General features: G+C 41.9%; 1 protein-coding gene across 4 annotated transcripts in view; it reads left to right on the forward strand.

Annotated features, from left to right (window-relative positions):
- Positions 1–17,240, forward strand: part of DHX57 (DExH-box helicase 57) — a 55,454-nt gene that overhangs the window by 33,578 nt on the left and 4,636 nt on the right. For all 4 annotated transcript variants that reach the window (XM_045447076.1, XM_045447079.1, XM_045447077.1 and 1 more), the window contains exons 14-22: positions 2,592–2,688; positions 3,500–3,673; positions 4,503–4,703; positions 6,307–6,583; positions 10,875–10,970; positions 11,054–11,137; positions 14,141–14,275; positions 15,160–15,234; positions 16,142–16,276. In XM_045447076.1, the coding sequence (XP_045303032.1) occupies positions 2,592–2,688; positions 3,500–3,673; positions 4,503–4,703; positions 6,307–6,583; positions 10,875–10,970; positions 11,054–11,137; positions 14,141–14,275; positions 15,160–15,234; positions 16,142–16,276 (1,274 nt within the window). The remainder of the gene's footprint in view (positions 1–2,591; positions 2,689–3,499; positions 3,674–4,502; positions 4,704–6,306; positions 6,584–10,874; positions 10,971–11,053; positions 11,138–14,140; positions 14,276–15,159; positions 15,235–16,141; positions 16,277–17,240) is intronic.

The raw sequence follows: 17,240 nt of genomic DNA on the forward strand, positions 1-17,240 counted from the left end.
ATAAAATCTTTAAAAAAAAAGAAAAAGAAAGGAAGAAAGAAAGAAACCATATGTAAAGCACTTGGCACAGTGCCTGGCATGCAGTTAATGCCCATCGATACTCCGCCTAAAAACGATACCGTTGCGATGATAACGTATTTCGTCATTATTATTCCTATGATCGTTGCTACTACTGTGACGCAGACCAACGACTACTTTCCCCTTACTCGCCGTCGTCCTATCCCAATGGCCTTCTTAAGCTCACTGGGCAGACCCTCATCCCCCAAATCTTCTCGTAACTGAATCCGTCACATCATTCAGGTTTCTGCCAAACATTTTCTCTTCAGAGGAGTCTTCTCTGAACTCTTACTCTATCGTGGTATCCAAAAGTGATTTTCATTTTCATCGTAGCACCATGCACTATCCAGAAGCATAGTTCTGCTTACTGACGGTCTCCTTCAATAGCATGTAAACTGCTCAAGAATGTGGATTTATCAGGCACCACTGTGTTCCTCAGACCCTAGGGCAGTACCTGGAATATTTGCTGCCTGAATAGATGCAGCCATTGTTGGGTGATCATAAGTTGAACGACAGATCAAACACTTACCTCATGTGCTCGCTGCACAGCGCTTAAGAGAAATGGGAGTGGCTGTCCTCCACCACTTAGACTTTAATCATTACATGATATTTCCTGAAGAGACGTATGAGCCACGCAAAAGGATTGAAGTACCTTGTTGTCATCTCAGGCGGGTAGTCCGTGTTTGCTAACGCATTATCACTGGTCTACGTATCTTGTTTCATCCCAAAAGAAAAGACTATTATTGAAAAAAATCAGGTATAGCGGACAAAAGAACTGCTAGAAAATTACCTGAATTCAAAGCGGAGTAGATGTAGTGAGTGGGGGTGCTGACATATTTGTGAATGTTAAAGGGACACCTCTTCCCTGGCTCAGCGGGAAGAGCATATATGACTCTTGATTTCGGGGTCTTGAGTTTAAGCCCCACATTACTTTAAAAAAAAAAAAAAAAAAAAAGATACCGCTGATACAAATGGCCAAGCTGTGAGGGCAGAGCACATCAGGAGGCACATAAAAATATGGACAGGAGCACCTGGGTGGCTTAGTCAAGTGTCTGACTCTTGATTTCGGTTCAGGTCATGATCCCAGGGTTGTGGGATCAAGCACTACATCGGGTTCCGCACTAAGCATGAAGCCTGCTTAAGATTCTCTCTGTCCTTCTCCCCTGCTTGTGCTTTCTCTGTCTCTTAAAGATAGATACAGATATAGATACAGATACAGATACAGATATAGATGATATAGATGATATAGATGATATAGATATAGGGAGAAGGGAGGGAGAGGGGAGAGGGTCCCAGAAACCCAGGTTTGTGTCCAGGCCCTACTCTCATTAACTCTGTCGCCTGGCTGAGTTATTGAGTCACTTTAAAGGTACTAATAACCTTCTTAATGAGTGGCCATGAGGATCAAATGAGACAATGTATGTAAACATACTTTGTATACTATGAGGTGTTTGAAATTAACCCTGAAAGATGTCTTTTGCCCTCTTCAGAGTTCCATTTTCATAATAACTTAATTTCCTTATTTACTTAGTAGAGCAAATAACTGTGATAAATAATAGGTCCTGAGTTCCTTGTGGGCAGATTTTTGGTTTATATTCCATTCTACCTAGCACAGAGCGGACATAGGCCCCCAATAAATATTTGTAGGATTAAAGGGAGGGGCTAGAGAAGATGGTGTCAATTCCCTCTTTGAATAAAGTTCAGAAGAAGGTGACTTGCTGAGTGGCCACTCTTGGCACAGAAATATTTTGTAATCAGTTATCACTGCTTATTTTCTTTAATTAAAATTTAAAAGCCCATAAAACCTTCAATAGGGCATGGCCAGTTAATGTGCTGCCTCTCTAACATCTATCTGAATTTAGATTATCAGGTTGACCAGCCAATTTTCTTTTCTTTTTCTCATTTCCAGTAAAATGTTTATGGGTTTTATTTACTAACAGAGAGAAGAGTCTTCCTGTCTTATAAGATTAGAAGGATTACTCTTCCTATAGAAACAGAATGTCAGTGCCCAGTGCACTAAAGAAGTATATTTAAAGAGCTTTGCTGATGAGAGGTGCCTGGATGGTTCAGTCAGTTAACTGGTTAACCGTCCAACTTCAGCTCAGGTCATGATCTCACAGTTTGTGAGTTCGAGCCCCACGTCAGGCTCTGTGCTGACAGCTCAGAGCCTGGAGCCTACTTCAGATTCTGTCTCCCTCATTCTCTGCCCCTCCCCTGCTCACACGCTGTCTCTCTCTGTCTCTCAAAACTGAATAAACGTTAAAAGAATTAAAAAGAGCTTTGCTAATGATTCTTATATGGCCTAAAGTGTTATATTTTTCTACACTTCAGTTTTCCTCTTGTAGAAAGGTAAATCAGAAAATGGATAAAAAACAGTGTCATCCATTTAAATCCTTGGGGACTTTTTAAAAAAAAGAAAATTGATAGTGAAAAATCTCAGATTATTACATTTTTTAAAGTTTAAAATAGCTCTGTAATCCATATTAGTTTTTCCTTTTTTGCATCTGTCAGATCGATTCTTTTTGTATACCCAGGGGCTATACTTGTATTTTTACCGGGACTAGCAGAAATCAAAATGCTATATGAACAGCTACAGTCCAATTCTCTTTTCAACAACAGACGCAGTAATCGGTAAGTTAATTGCTTTCTGTAGCCTTAACCATCTGCAGTTGTATTGTATGCAAAGATGAATAACCAGAATGGTCTGTGACAGTCATCACCCTCTTTAGACCATGGTGTCACTGCTTGAGAACATGTCTGTTTATGCCAGCTGGAAGTAGACAAACCTATTTGTTCCAGATAATCAATCATTCCCATTCCATTAAATAAAAATTTTTCTCTTCACTTAGCGTAGTGACTCAGCAAAATTGCATGTAATTTCAGTTGCCAGATGGGGAGTGGGGAGGGATGGGAGAAGCCAGTGTAAGTAACAACAAAGAAATGTTACCATTTGAGAAAAAAATAATTTGCAACAGTTCCTTTTCCAGTAGCAAGACATGTGTTTTTATATCTAAAGCGACAGCTACTAAATAGAGAAACACTCCCAGGAATATAGGAATATCTTGGCTTAACTCACATCACTACCTCTGCCTCTGGTTCTCTGGATTTAAAGGTAGAGGAAAAATGATTCTCTCCTGGTTAGTGTCTGAGGCTTGTTACTTATAGAATATCAGCTATATAGTTCTCTTGATTACTTACTACTGAGTTACATTCCAGTTTTTCCCAAGTCAGTGCAAGATTTCTAGTTCATAGAGCCGAGTCAACATTTTGTAAGGCTCAGAAAGAACCTTCTCATTTAGAAGAGCTGGACCCTGAGGGCAGGTTCTAGAGAAGCTGCTGATACTTGGAGTTCTATTGTTAATTTTAATAGAAATTCATCCACCATTAATCCAGTTCCAGCCTTTTGTGCCAGAATATTAAATGTGCGTTTGTTTCCTTCCAGATGCGTGGTTCACCCACTTCATTCATCTTTATCCAGTGAAGAGCAGCAGGCTGTGTTTGTAAAACCCCCTGTGGGTGTAACTAAGATTATAATTTCTACCAACATTGCTGAGACATCCATAACCATTGATGATGTTGTCTATGTCATCGATTCTGGGAAAATGAAAGAAAAGAGGTATTCTCTTTTGGCAATGTGAGAGAGGGGCTAAAGATGCATTAGAGTGCCACGGCTGTTAATGGCTGATGCTTTTGAGCTACATGGGTTACCGTTTGGAAAAATATTTTATGGAAACCGCATATGGGTATATATGAGTGATTCTATACCAGGACCATAGTCTTAAAGTCAAACAGAGGTGGAAGGTTTAAGGCTTTCCCTTGGAAGTAATTAATTATTTTTCCTCTTTTTTCCATGTGCTTTACATGTGCTTGAATGAAAAAGATGGAATGATATGGGAGGTGATGGGTGTGTTAATTAATTTGATTGTGGAAATCATTTCATAATGCATACATATATCAAAACCACTTTGTACACCTATGTCCAGTTTTTATTTGTCAAAATAAACCATGAAAAAGAATAAAGAGAGAAAAGGTTGGGGCACCTAGGTCGCTCAGTCGGTTAAGCGTCCGGCTCTTGATTGTGGCTCAGATCATGATCTCACGGTTGGTGAGTTCAAGCCCCACGTCAGGCTCTGTGCTGACGGAGCCTGCTTGGGATTCTCTGTCTTTCCCTCTCTCTCTGCCCCTCCCCTGCTTGCTCTCTCTCTAAATAAATAAAATAAACTTAAAAAAAGAGAAAAGGTTGCATAAAGGAACTATGTGTAGTAGCATTTGATACCACTTAAAACAGCACTGTGTGCTCCCTCCAGGGGCTGAACTATTCCCGGAACACACAGGACACTGTCCTTCCTTGGAAGTGAGGTAGTTCATTTGTTCTGTCCGTGCTAGGTCGGGTCTTACCCATGTTTTTATAAAAAACTCTTCTCTACATTTTCTTTTTCTTATAGATATGATGCCAGCAAAGGGATGGAAAGCCTAGAGGATACTTTTGTCTCTCAAGCCAATGCTCTGCAAAGAAAAGGTCGAGCGGGCCGTGTTGCTTCTGGGGTCTGCTTCCATTTATTTACCAGCCATCACTTCAATCACCAGCTCTTAAAGCAGCAGCTACCAGAAATACAAAGAGTGCCATTGGAACAGCTGTGTCTGAGGTACATCTTGATCTTTCTGTTCTGCTTCCAGAAGGTCTACATGTTTCTCACCCTAAGTTCTGTGGGTTTATTTTTCTTAGTAGAAGACATTTTGCCAAGAGTGGGCATGGATGAACTCATTCATTTGCAAAAAAGGAGCTGTTCAGTGTTGCTTTTACCATTGGATTTAACTTTCTGCACACGAAGATCTCTTACATTGCAAACAATGGCCCTAAAATAGAGCTTAAGAATACATTTGGAAGTCAGGAAAGTGATCTAATTTATCAAGAAATTTCTGGTAGGGGCAATGCCAATATTGAATCATCAAAGGTCAAAAGTCTACAGCCTCGTGATCAGAGCAAAGTGAACAAAAACAACTCAAAAACACCATTATTTAGCTGATAAACAAACAAGAACAAATATCATAAAAGAGGATTTAATGAATGAATGATCAAACTCAGTGTTATTGAAGCTAGGGAACGTTTGGTTCAACCTTCCTGAAAATGTGGTTGGTGTTATGTAAGAACTCAAACCATCCATGCCCTCTGACCCAGTCCCTATGAGGGAATATGCCCATAAAATAATAACCCAAAGCAAATTACTTATACAAAGATGTTATAGCTCTCCTCTTATCCAGCAGGTATATTTTGAAAGCCTTCCATTTGCCAGGGGTTGGGCTGAGCACTAGAGCTACTGTAGGATACAAGACCCAGGCCCTGCTTTTAAGTGTCCACAGTCAGGTCTTAAGAAGTTACTACCTTACTAAGGTAGTAATAGTGCAGATGAGGAGTGAAGGGACTTGAGAAAGCTTTGGAAGTGGAATGACCCACGAGAGGGGACGAGAGAGGGGAAATGTAATATATGTGGCACATATGATTTAAAAACAACTCAGATATACAGCAGTGGGGAAATAGGCAAATTATATAGGCCAACATGGTTCATCTTTTTGTCTTATCTTTTTTTTTTTTTTTTCATTTAAAATCTAAGTAAGTGGATTACTGTCCATGCATGTCTTAAAGTGAAATATCTAGAGAGTTGAAGTGGGAGAAAGCTAGGTACCAAATGCATATATACATTAGTAAAAATTAGTAAAAAATTAGTAAAAATAAACAACTATGTTTCTAGGTTGACAGCTTAAAAAGGAATTATAAGTGAAATAAATAAATTTTGTATATATATATTTTTTTTTCTTCTGAAAACTGCTTAAATTCATAATTTAAAAGAGTAGCTCTTCAAGGCAAGACACATTGCAGATTAAGCTTATCAGCAATTATGGTACAATTTCAGATGTGGGAAAGAGTAAATGGATCATTTGACTTGTTTCATAATTTGAACCCATATTTGATAGAGAGAAGCATTTTGAAAGTTTATAGACAGAATTTTATCCTGAATCCCCATAAGTTTCAGGGTAGGATTTGAAAGTGTTTCTATAATTTATTGCTAGAACTAGAAGACATAAGAGATTTTTTTTTTTTTTTAATGTATTTCACCTAGCATGGTCTAGCTTATGAAAGCATGTGCCTTGGAAATTGGCAACTATTTTCGTTCAAGAAAGAAGCTTGTTCCTCTGTGTCATCTCTCCAGAAATAAAATGGACGCATTATGTTTTTTTTTCTTTTTGTAGAATTAAAATTTTAGAGATGTTTAGCACTCACAGTCTCCAGTCTGTTTTCTCTCGGCTCATTGAGCCACCGCACCCAGATTCTCTCCGTGCCTCAAAAATACGATTACGAGACTTAGGAGCATTAACTCCAGATGAAAAGCTGACCCCTCTAGGGTATCACCTGGCCTCCCTGCCGGTGGACGTGAGAATCGGCAAACTGATGCTGTTTGGGTCTATCTTCCGCTGCTTGGATCCTGCCCTCACCATTGCCGCCAGCTTGGCGTTTAAGTCTCCTTTTGTAAGTAAACAACATTCATTGAAACTGGAGTCCATAGGTCTCTAAGGGGACCATGGGGGCTTCAGGGTTATGTGATCCTCCTACATGTTTTCTTGTGAGGGTGATATATGGGACTTCTTCAGGTCACAATGTCTTTAACTTTTGTCTGATCCTCAAAGAAATCCATGCCCCAAGTAAAGATTAAGACCTGAAGATCCAACTTCCTGAAATACCATAAATGTGCTTTTTATGGTATCCACTGTCCTTGCTCATTAAAGAAAAATCAGAATGGGGCGCCTGGGTGGCTCAGTCAGTTAAGCGTCTGACTTCGGCTCAGGTCATGATCTCATGGTTCATGGGTTTGAGCCCCACGTCAGGTTCTGTGCAGACAGCTCAGAGCCTGGAGCCTGCTTTGGATTCTGTGTCTCCCTCTCTCTCTGCCCCTCCCCCGCTTGCACTGTGTCTTGCTTTCTCAGAAAATAAACATTTTTAAAAAATTTAAAAATAAAAAAAAAAGAAAGAAAAATCAGAAAATGCAAGCGAAAGGTGCCCCTGCATAAAATACACTGGATCCCTGTTTTTGTTTGTTTGTTTGTTTGTAGACAGAGTATGAGCAGGTAGGGACAGAGAGAGAGGGAGAGAGAGAATCTCAAGCAGGCTCCGCGCTGTCAGTGTAGAGCCCAACAGGGGGCTCAAACCCACAAATTACGAGGTCACCACCTGGGCCGAAACTGAGCCAGATGCTTAGTTGACTGACCCAGGCTCCCCAGATCACTTTTTTAAAACAGCATTATTGAAATATAATTCGCCCATTTAAGTTGTACATTCAGAAGTTTTTAATATTATGCAGTCCTCGCCATTGTCAGTTTTAGAACATTTTTAGTACCTCATAAAGAAACCCCTCAGCAGTCACTCCCTCTTTCCCCTCAAAACCCTCATCCACTGCAGCCCTAGGCACCCACCAGTTTGCTTTCTGCCTTTACAGATGGACCTCCTCTAGACATTTTGTATTAGTAAAATAATATAATGTATGTTCTTTTGTGATTGGCTTCTTCACTTAGCATAATGCTTTTAAGGTACATCTATGTTATAGCATGAATCAGTCTTCATTCCTTTACCAAACAATACTCCTGTGAATGGACATACCTCATTTTATCTGTCCAGCACTGATGGACACTTGGGATTGTTTCCACCTTTGCCTGTAAACATTCATGTACACATTTTTATGTAGAGATATGTTTTCATTTGTCTTGGGTATTCAGAGGGAAGTTACTTGATCAAATATGGTAACTCTTCGAGGAACTTCCAGACTTTTTTTCCAGAGTAGCTGCATATTACATTCCACCAGCATTTTATCAAGGTTGCAATTTTTCCACATCTTCACCAACAGTTGTTATTATCTAACATTTTTATTTTAATCATCCTAGGGGGTGTAAATTTGTGGTTTCGATTTGTATTTCCCCAATAGCTAATGATAGAGAACATTTTTTCATTTGCTTATTTGCCATTTGTATATCTTCTTTCAAGAAATGTCTGTGTAGATCCTTTGCCCATTTTTTGTTGTTGTTGTTGTTGTTTTTTAATGTTTATTTATTTTTGAGACAGGGAGAGACAGAGCATGAATGGGGCAGGGTCAGAGAGAGAGGGAGACACAGAATCCGAAACACGCTCCAGGCTCTGAGCTGTCAGCACAGAACCCGACGCGGGGCTCGAACTCACGGACCGCGAGATCATGACCTGAGCCAAAGTCAGATGCTTAACCGACTGAGCCACCCAGGCGCCCCCTTTTGCCCATTTTTAAATTGGGTTATTCATCTTTTTATTACTGATTCATAAGAGTTCTTTATACATTTTGGATACAGGTCTCTTATCAGACATATGATCTACAGATATTTTCTCCCATTCTGTGGGTTACCTTTCTTACTTTCTTGATATGTCCTTTGAAACCCAAAAGGTTTTAACTTTGATGAAGTCCAATTTACCCAGTTTTTTGTTCCTCAAGCTTCCACTGCCATAGTTAAAGAATCCATTGCCAAAATGGCTGAAGGGGAATGGAAGTTACTGGCTTCCACTTACAGAATGAGTAAGTCATGGGATTAAAAGGCAAGGCATAAGGAATATAGTCAATGACACTGTAATAGCATTGTCTAGTGACAGATGGTAGGTATACTTGTGGTGAGCGTAGCATAATGTATCAATTATGACTTGTCAAATCACTGTGTTGTATACCTGAAACTAATGTAACATTGTGTGTCAACTACACTAAAAAAAAAAAAAAAAAAAAAAAAATCCATTTCCAGATCCAAAGTCATGAAGATTTATCCCATTTATCCCTACATTTTTTTCTAAGAGTATTATAGTTTTAGCTCTTACATTATAGTCTTTGGTCTATTTTTTTTTTAAGTGTTTATTTATTTTTGAGAGAAAGAGTGCAAGTGAGGGAAGGGCAGAGAGAGAGAGAGAGAGCGCAGGGGAGGGAAACACAGAATCTGAAGCAGGCTCCAGGCTCCAAGCTGTCAGCACAGAGTTCATTGCGGGGCTCGAACTTATGAAGCATGCAATCATTACCTGAGCCAAAGTCGGACGCTTAACCGACTAGGCCACCCAGGCGCCCTGGTCTTTGGTCAATTTTGTATACGGCATGCGGTAAGAGCCCAACTTCATTCTTTTGCATATGACTATACAGTTGTCCCAGTTCCATTTGTTGAAAAAGACTATTCTTTCACCATTGAATGGTCTTGGCATTCTTGTCAAAAATCAGTTGACCACTGGGGCGCACTTGACTGATTCGGGAGAGTGTGTGACTCTCGATCTCACAGTCATGAATTCGAGCCCCATGTTGGGTGTAGAGATTACTATAAATAAATAAATAGGGGCACCTGGGTGGCGCAGTCGGTTAAGCGTCCGACTTCAGCCAGGTCACGATCTCGCGGTCCGTGAGTTCGAGCCCCGCGTCGGGCTCTGGGCTGATGGCTCAGAGCCTGGAGCCTGTTTCCGATTCTGTGTCTCCCTCTTTCTCTGCCCCTCCCCCGTTCATGCTCTGTCTCTCTCTGTCCCAAAAATAAATAAACGTTGAAAAAAAAAATTAAAAAATAAATAAATAAATAAATAAATAAATAATTAGTTGACCATAGATATATGGGTTTATTTCTGGACTGTCAATTCTATTCCATTGAGTAGAATGTCTGTCCTTATGCTGGTACCACACTATCTTGATTATTCTATTTTGAAATTTAAAAATGTGAGTCTTGTAGCCTTGTTCTTTTTATCATTTTAGTAGGAATTTTTACATCTATATTCATAAGAGGTATTAGTCTATAGCAAAAAAAACATTAGTTATGGGTATGGAAGTAGGGGAGACTCAAGCATAAAAGATGAGCGAATAAGAAATTGTAAAATAAAGATACCACAGAGTTAACAATTTTTTTTTAAGTTTGTTTTGAGAGAGAGACAGAGCACACACAGGCAGAACAGAGAGAGAGAGAGAGAGAGAGAGAGAGAGAGAGAGAGAGAATCCCAAGCAGGCTCTGCGTGGGGCTCAATCTCATGAACCGTGAGATCATGACCTGAGATGAAATCAACAGTCAGACGTTTAAGTGACTGAGCCACCCAGGCGCCCCAAAACAAACAGAATGTTAGAGTTTAGATCTGGCTTTTAGAACGAGTGGCTCTTTGATGACATGACATCTTGGCACAAGGAACTAAAAGACCCGCCAGAGCTTGGTTTGCATGGGCAGAGAGACTCAAGGGCAATAGGACTATTAGCTTGCCAGTTACCACCACACTTGGCCTTTAATCAGCCACTCACTGTCTACTTTGTGATCCGCACAAAACACTTCCCAAGGCACCTGGCTTCAGCCATGGGAAAGTGCCATTAGAAACCTCAGGTAGGGGCGCCTGGGTGGCTCAGTCAGGAAAAGCATACGACTTCTGATCTAGGGGTTGTAAATTTGAGTCCTCTGTTGGGTGTAGAGATTATTTGAAAATAAAATCTTGAGCCGCCTGGGTGGCTCAGTCAGTTAAGCATCCAACACTTGGTTTCCGCTCAGGTCATGATCTCATGGTTGGTGAGACTGAGCCCCGCATCAGGCTCTGTGCTGACAGTGCAGAGCCTGCTTGGGATTCTCTCTCTCTCCCTCTCTCTCTGCCCCTCACTCCCTTGTATGTGCTTTCTCTCTCTCTCTCTCTCTCTCTCTCTCACAGAATAAATAAACTTAAAAAATAAAATAAAAGGCAGTGATTATTTAAAAAAGAAACATAGAAAAGAAACCTCAGGTAAATGTGCCCTTCAAACTTGGTTTTCCTCATTTAGGTGTCTCCCTGGGATAAAAAAGAGGAAGCTAACCAGAAAAAGCTAGAATTTGCATTTGCCAACAGTGATTATCTGGCCCTTCTGCGAGCATATAAGGTAAGTATCTAACCTCATAGCTGAGGTATTTTACCACAATTGGCAGCAAAAGTAAGTTCACTTATATTTTCTTCAAAACTTAGGGATGGCAGCTAAGTACGAAAGAAGGCATGCGTGCAAGTTACAATTACTGCAGACAGAACTTCCTGTCCGGAAGAGTTCTTCAGGTGAGTTGTTTCTGTGGCAGTTTGTTTACGTTCGTTTTATTGCAGGGGCACACCAGAGGGTGTTGTAACTTTGTCTTATTTGTCCTCCCTTGACATTGAAAGTGTTATTTCTGGAATACGCTTGGCTTTAAAAGCTGTGTAAAACACACTCCTATTTCACATCCTCTCACATGAGGCCCTCTGTGCTGAACCGTCCAATTGACCCATTTTACTTCTTTTCAGTGAATTTGTGTTTCTTTCTTTTTTTTTTTTTTTAAATGTTTATTTATTTTTGAGAGAGAGAGGGAGAGGATTTGAAGCAGGCTCTGCACTGTCAGCAGGCTCCAACTCATGAACCGCAAGATTATGACCCGAGCCAGTCAGACTCTTAACCGACTGAGCCACCCAGGCGCCCTTATACCAGGCATTCTTAACCTGTGTCCATAAACCCCTGAAATTGTGCACAAAAGTATATGCTTGTACATATGTGCTTTATTCTGGAGAGAGGGACCATAGCTTTCATGATGTTCTCAAAGTGGACAGTGAGCATCCCAAACTCTTCACCTTCTCCTCAAAACCAGACAACGAATACTGAACTGGATTTTAATTTTTCTTATGACCGTCAGAGGCTACGATGTCAATAACGAGTGCACAAGAAAGAGAAAGTTTATTATCTTGTAATAGTAGAGAGGGTTCTGTCTTCTGTTGTGACAGTGTTGTAGGCCCCTTTCCAAAGTGGTTTGCGAAGCCAGACTAATGCTGGTACACATCTTTGCAAAGCATCTGTTTTACTCAAAGATTTTGAGGCTGGGAAGGGGAAGGACTTTTTTGTTGTTGTTGTTAAGTTAGCTAACATACAGTATAGTCTTGGCTTCAGGAGTAGAATCCCATGATTCATCACTTACATCCAACACCCAGTGCTTGTCCCAACAAGTGCCCTCCTCAATGCCCATCACCCATCTTCCCCCTACCTCCCCGACCCCCCACCCCCATCAACCCTCAGTCTGTTCTCTGTATTTAAGAGTCTCTTATGGTTTGCCTCCCTCTCTGTTTGTATCTTATTTTTCCTTCAAGGGGAAGGAGTTTATTTTCATATTAAAAGACGTCTTGGAGTAGAACACAAAATTTATGTCCTTAGTACTTACCACTGCCTGGATATTTATCTCTCTACCCTACAAGGTCCGTCAGAGCAGAGACCTTACCGTATTCCCAGCACCAGAACTTTGCTTAACACATAGCTGGCGCTCAGGAAAGATTCACTGAAGAAATGCGTGAGTGAGTGAATTTGGTTATTTACAATGAAGTAAGAGACCTCAGGAGCATCCCACTGTTTGCCTCCATTCTCTGCCTGGAGGTGAGGCATCAGGAGAGGAGAAAAGCTCTAGATACATTCTAAGTTCATCAAAAGCAGTCATTGTCAATCACAATAGATTCATAAAGTAAATAAGTAAACACACTCAGGTTCACCCCAGGCCAGTTACACCTGGATCTCTGTGGGTAGAGCCTAAGCATCTGTTGATGTCTGTTGGGCACCCCAGGTGATAGTATGCAGCTGGCGTTGAGAACCACTGGTCTGAAGGGTGTGTTATATGTGAGGTGCAGTAATAGATCTTTCTTCAAGTCATTAACATTTAAGTGTAAAGTGATACTTCCTTTAAATTACACCTCTTACGGGGCGCCTGGGTGGCTCAGTAGGTTAAGCGTCCGACTTCGGCTCAGGTCATGGTCTCATAGTTTGTGAGTTTGAGCCCCACATCCAGCTCTGTGCTGACAGCTCAGGGCCTGGAGCCTGGTTCGGATTCTGTGTCTCCTTCCTTCTCTACCCCTCACCCACTCTCTCTCTCCCTCTCAAAAATAAACATAAAAAAAATTACATTTCTTACTAAATTTATTTATTCATTTTCTTCAGGATGCTCATCAGAGTTCCCTCTTCTCACTAAAGACATTAAGATTAAGACTATCAAAAAAGGGGGGGGGGGTGCCTGGGTGGCTCAGTCAGTTGAGCGTCCGATTTAGGCTCAGGTCATGATCTTATGGTTCATGAGTTAGAGCCCCACATCGGGCTGTATGCTGACAGCTCAGAGCCTGGAGCCTGCTTCGGATTCCTTGTATCCCTCTCTGCCCCTCCCCCACTCATGCTCTGTCTCTCGTTCAAAAACACACATTAAAAAAAAAAAAAAAGATTAGCAATTAAAACCTTGTCATGATAGAGAAGTCCTAGCTCTATTTTGCCGTATTATCCATGCGTACTTGAGATATTCCAAGAAAATACTTGAACTGTCATCAGGAGACAAGATAGTGCTTAGCTCTCAGTTCCTTTGACAGTTCTAACCTCTTCCCCATCATCTGATACATAGCCTATGCTTGAACAGAAGCCAGAAGAAAAAGAGGTCTGTTCTTTTCTTTCTCACACTTGTGCTCAGTTACACAGGGGGACATCTAAATCTAAACCACTTAATAATATCCTTATTCCTAGGAAGAGATGTGAGCCAGAGACATCACAAGGTAATAGAAAGTAAGTTCTATTACTTACTTTCTAAGTAAGCTGGGTAAGTGAGCTGGGTGTCCTGCACACATTGAGAGAGCACACTCTAGGCTCCGGTAAGGAGCTACGAGGATCTGAGCAGAAATGCAAGTTGGAAAAAGCAGATGATGTCACGGCACCTTGAGCCGGGGTCAAAGTAAACTACAAACAAAGTAAACTACATTTTTTGCTGTCCTGAGAATTTCCAGGAAGTCAGACCTACCCCAGATCCAATGAATGTGTTTTTATAAATGTGACTAAGTCAAATAAATGATCCTTGGGTTTTATGAAGTTGGTGAATGTCTGTGTAACTCTTTTCACTCTCTCTGCCAATTTGCCTAAGTGAAAACTGCCCTTCTGGAAATGACCAGACAAGATAATCTTCGTACCTATTTGGTGAACCCAGATGAGCCTCATTACTAGCCACTGAAGCAAAGACCCTGCACTTACCTTTGATTTGCTGATGCCTGTGCTTGAATATTTTTTCCCACTTCTTTCAGGAAATGGCCAGCCTCAAACGACAATTCACTGAACTGTTATCAGACATCGGCTTTGTAAAGGAGGGACTCAGAGCAAGGGAAATTGAGAAAAGGGCCCAAGCAGGAGACGGTATCTTGGACGCCACAGGCGAAGAGGTAAAGAATGTGTAGTTAGTGCTGTTATTTCTCTTTAATCAGCACAGGAACATTGGTAGGTCTTATTCACTTAAGCACTAGGAGCAGTGGGCTTAGTGACATTCTTGGTTTTCTTTCCACAATAAGTGTCAGGTAAACACTCCAAAAAACAAAAGGGTTTTTTTTGTTGTTGTTAATTGTTGCTATTTTTTTAACATGTTTTCTAATTTATTTTTGAGGGAGAGAGCGAGAGCAAGGGAGGGGCGGGGGGAGGGGGGGACAGAGGATCTGAAGCGAGCTCCATACTGACAGCAGTGAGCCTGATGCTAGGCTCGAACCCACAAACCTGAGCCGAAGTCGGATACTCAACCGACTGGGCCACCCAGGTCTCCTGTTGCTGCTATTTTTGTTTTTAAATTTTCACACTGGTTCTTGATAAGCCCATAAGAGGTGAAACGTGTTTCAGTAATGTCTTCTTAAATCACACCAGCCTTTTTCCAACCAAGGATAGTTTTTTCTGTGACCACAGGAAGAATACTTCTTCAAGACGAACCTGATGCCCCGCTGTTCTCAGTGCAGTTAGTACTTTCTGCAGTTTATGACCATCTCCTGAACCAGAGTCTGTCTCCACGGATCCTTAGGAGCACTGGCTTTGTAATTGCTTTGCAGAGACCCAGAGTTAACCGTGGGCTTCTTGGAGTGGACCCTATGTGCATATGGTTTTTTACTTTACCTTGTTTTTTACTTAGGAAGAGTTTTTCCAGCACAAGGATAGAAATGAGGTATTTTTGGTTTGTTTTGTTTTGTTTTAAGATAGGAAGCAAGTGAAATGTGATGATAAGTTCCAGGGTACAAACAGAAGTGGCCACATTACTTATAAGATCAATGCTGTCTTTCTCTCCTAGGCAAACTCAAATGCTGAGAACCCCAAGCTGATATCAGCAATGCTGTGTGCTGCTCTTTATCCAAATGTAGTGCAGGTAACAAAACATTTTTCCTGGGTCCTCCCACTTCTTTGATTCGTAGCCAAGGGACTTAAGTTAAGACATACACATTAATCACCTTAAAGAGATACATACAGGGGCGCCTGGGTGGCGCAGTCGGTTAAGCGTCCGACTTCAGCCAGGTCACGATCTCGCGGTCCGTGAGTTCGAGCCCCGCGTCAGGCTCTGGACTGATGGCTCGGAACCTGGAGCCTGTTTCCGATTCTGTGTCTCCCTCTCTCTCTGTCCCTCCCCCGTTCATGCTCTGTCTCTCTCTGTCCCAAAAATAAATAAACTTTAAAAAAAAAAAAAAAAAAAAAAAGAGATACATACACACACACACACACACACACACACACACAGAGCCTTTTAAACTTTGTATACATTTCCAGTGCTTCAGTTATCCAAATTTGTTAAGATAACATTGTTCAAGAACACATTTATTGTATAAAATGAGGTGCTTGTTTTGAATCCTTCTGACATACTAGAAATTTAAATGGACATAAACGTTATCCTTTCAGGCAACGTGTACATAACTAGCCTTTTATGTTGGGTAGAAACTTGATTCTACTACAGTTTTCCTTACGGTCTCTACTCTGCACTACGGTTAGGTAGGAACAAAATCAAACAAGTCAGTGCTTTGCCATGGGACCACTTGTGGCTAGCTTTCTGGAAAACCCTACCTGTATGTGCTGTCGGACTTTTACCTGAGTTTTAATTATCCAGCCCTTGTCAAACTTAGAAAGACTGAATTTGTGAGAGTACTAAATTGTTTTTCATTTAACGTTTTGTTAAATGCTCAGTTGACATCTGCAATGAACGTCTGACACATTGTCTGCTCGTTTTTCAATGGAAATATATATATGTTATATATATATATTTTTTGTGAATACCTGTTGTTTAGGTGAAAAGCCCAGAAGGGAAATTTCACAAGACCAGTACCGGAGCTGTCAGAATGCAACCAAAATCAGAGGAGCTGAAGTTTGTCACCAAGAACGATGGATATGTGCACATTCACCCTTCCTCGGTGAACTATCAGGTCGGAATGGCGGGTCCACTCACGTTTGCATAGGGCAAGTCTCAGGGGAGCAACACAGCCCCTTCTAGTCAGCAGACCTCATCCCATCACCTGCTGTCCCCAGCAGCACCACTGACTGGGGGAAGGTTGAGAAAGCGTGAACAGACTGGAAATTGGACTGTGTTTGGAAAGACTATTTCCATTTGACGAAAATTCTACTGGATACAAAAAAAAAAAAACCGCTCAAGCCTGCTTTCAAGCATAAGCTTGCGTCTTTGCAGCGGTGACTTAAGCAGTCAGGATCTAATCGCATCCCTAAATCCGCGCCTGACCAGGGAGGGAGTGACGGGCACTTGCTGCCGGCGCTCCCTCACTTTGCACCCCCTCCTGCCTGCTGCCAACACACTGTCCCAGCCCCAGAAGTGACGTGTGACCTCCTCGGGGTCCACCCCCTCCCTGGTCCTCCTCCCCCTTGACTCTAGTGTAGTATTCGACCCTGCTAACCTCCCGTCCTCTTGAAACCATCTTTGATGTGTTTTTGCTCCTGAAATACCACTTTCTTCTCTCTCTCCCATCACCGCCCGATACCCCTTTTGCTGGTTTCTCTCCTTTGCTCTGAAATGGCGCTCTGTCCCTCGTCCTCATTGTCTCACTGCGGAGCACTTACTCTTCCCGAACCCGCAGAGCATGACCCTGCGGTTCCAAACTGCCACCTGGAGCTGTCACAGAGCCCCCAGCTTGCTCTCCCTGTGCCTGGGCTTGTCCTGAGCCCTCCTGCTGGAAGCCCCAGCCGGACGCCTGCCAGTCAGCTCAGGCTCCTTGTCTCCCACTTCTCTCCTCTCTCCTCTCTCGCCTGTCCTGGGCAAATAGCACCTTCCCAGCCGGAGGCCCCCCGCGCACAGAGACCCTGCCACTCTTCGCCTCACTCCAGTCCATCTGGGCGCCGGGCAGCAGTTCCGCCTGTCGACACTCCCAGATGTGCCTG

The sequence above is a fragment of the Leopardus geoffroyi genome, chromosome A3 (assembly GCF_018350155.1).
Source record: "Leopardus geoffroyi isolate Oge1 chromosome A3, O.geoffroyi_Oge1_pat1.0, whole genome shotgun sequence".
Classification (NCBI taxonomy): domain Eukaryota; kingdom Metazoa; phylum Chordata; class Mammalia; order Carnivora; family Felidae; genus Leopardus; species Leopardus geoffroyi.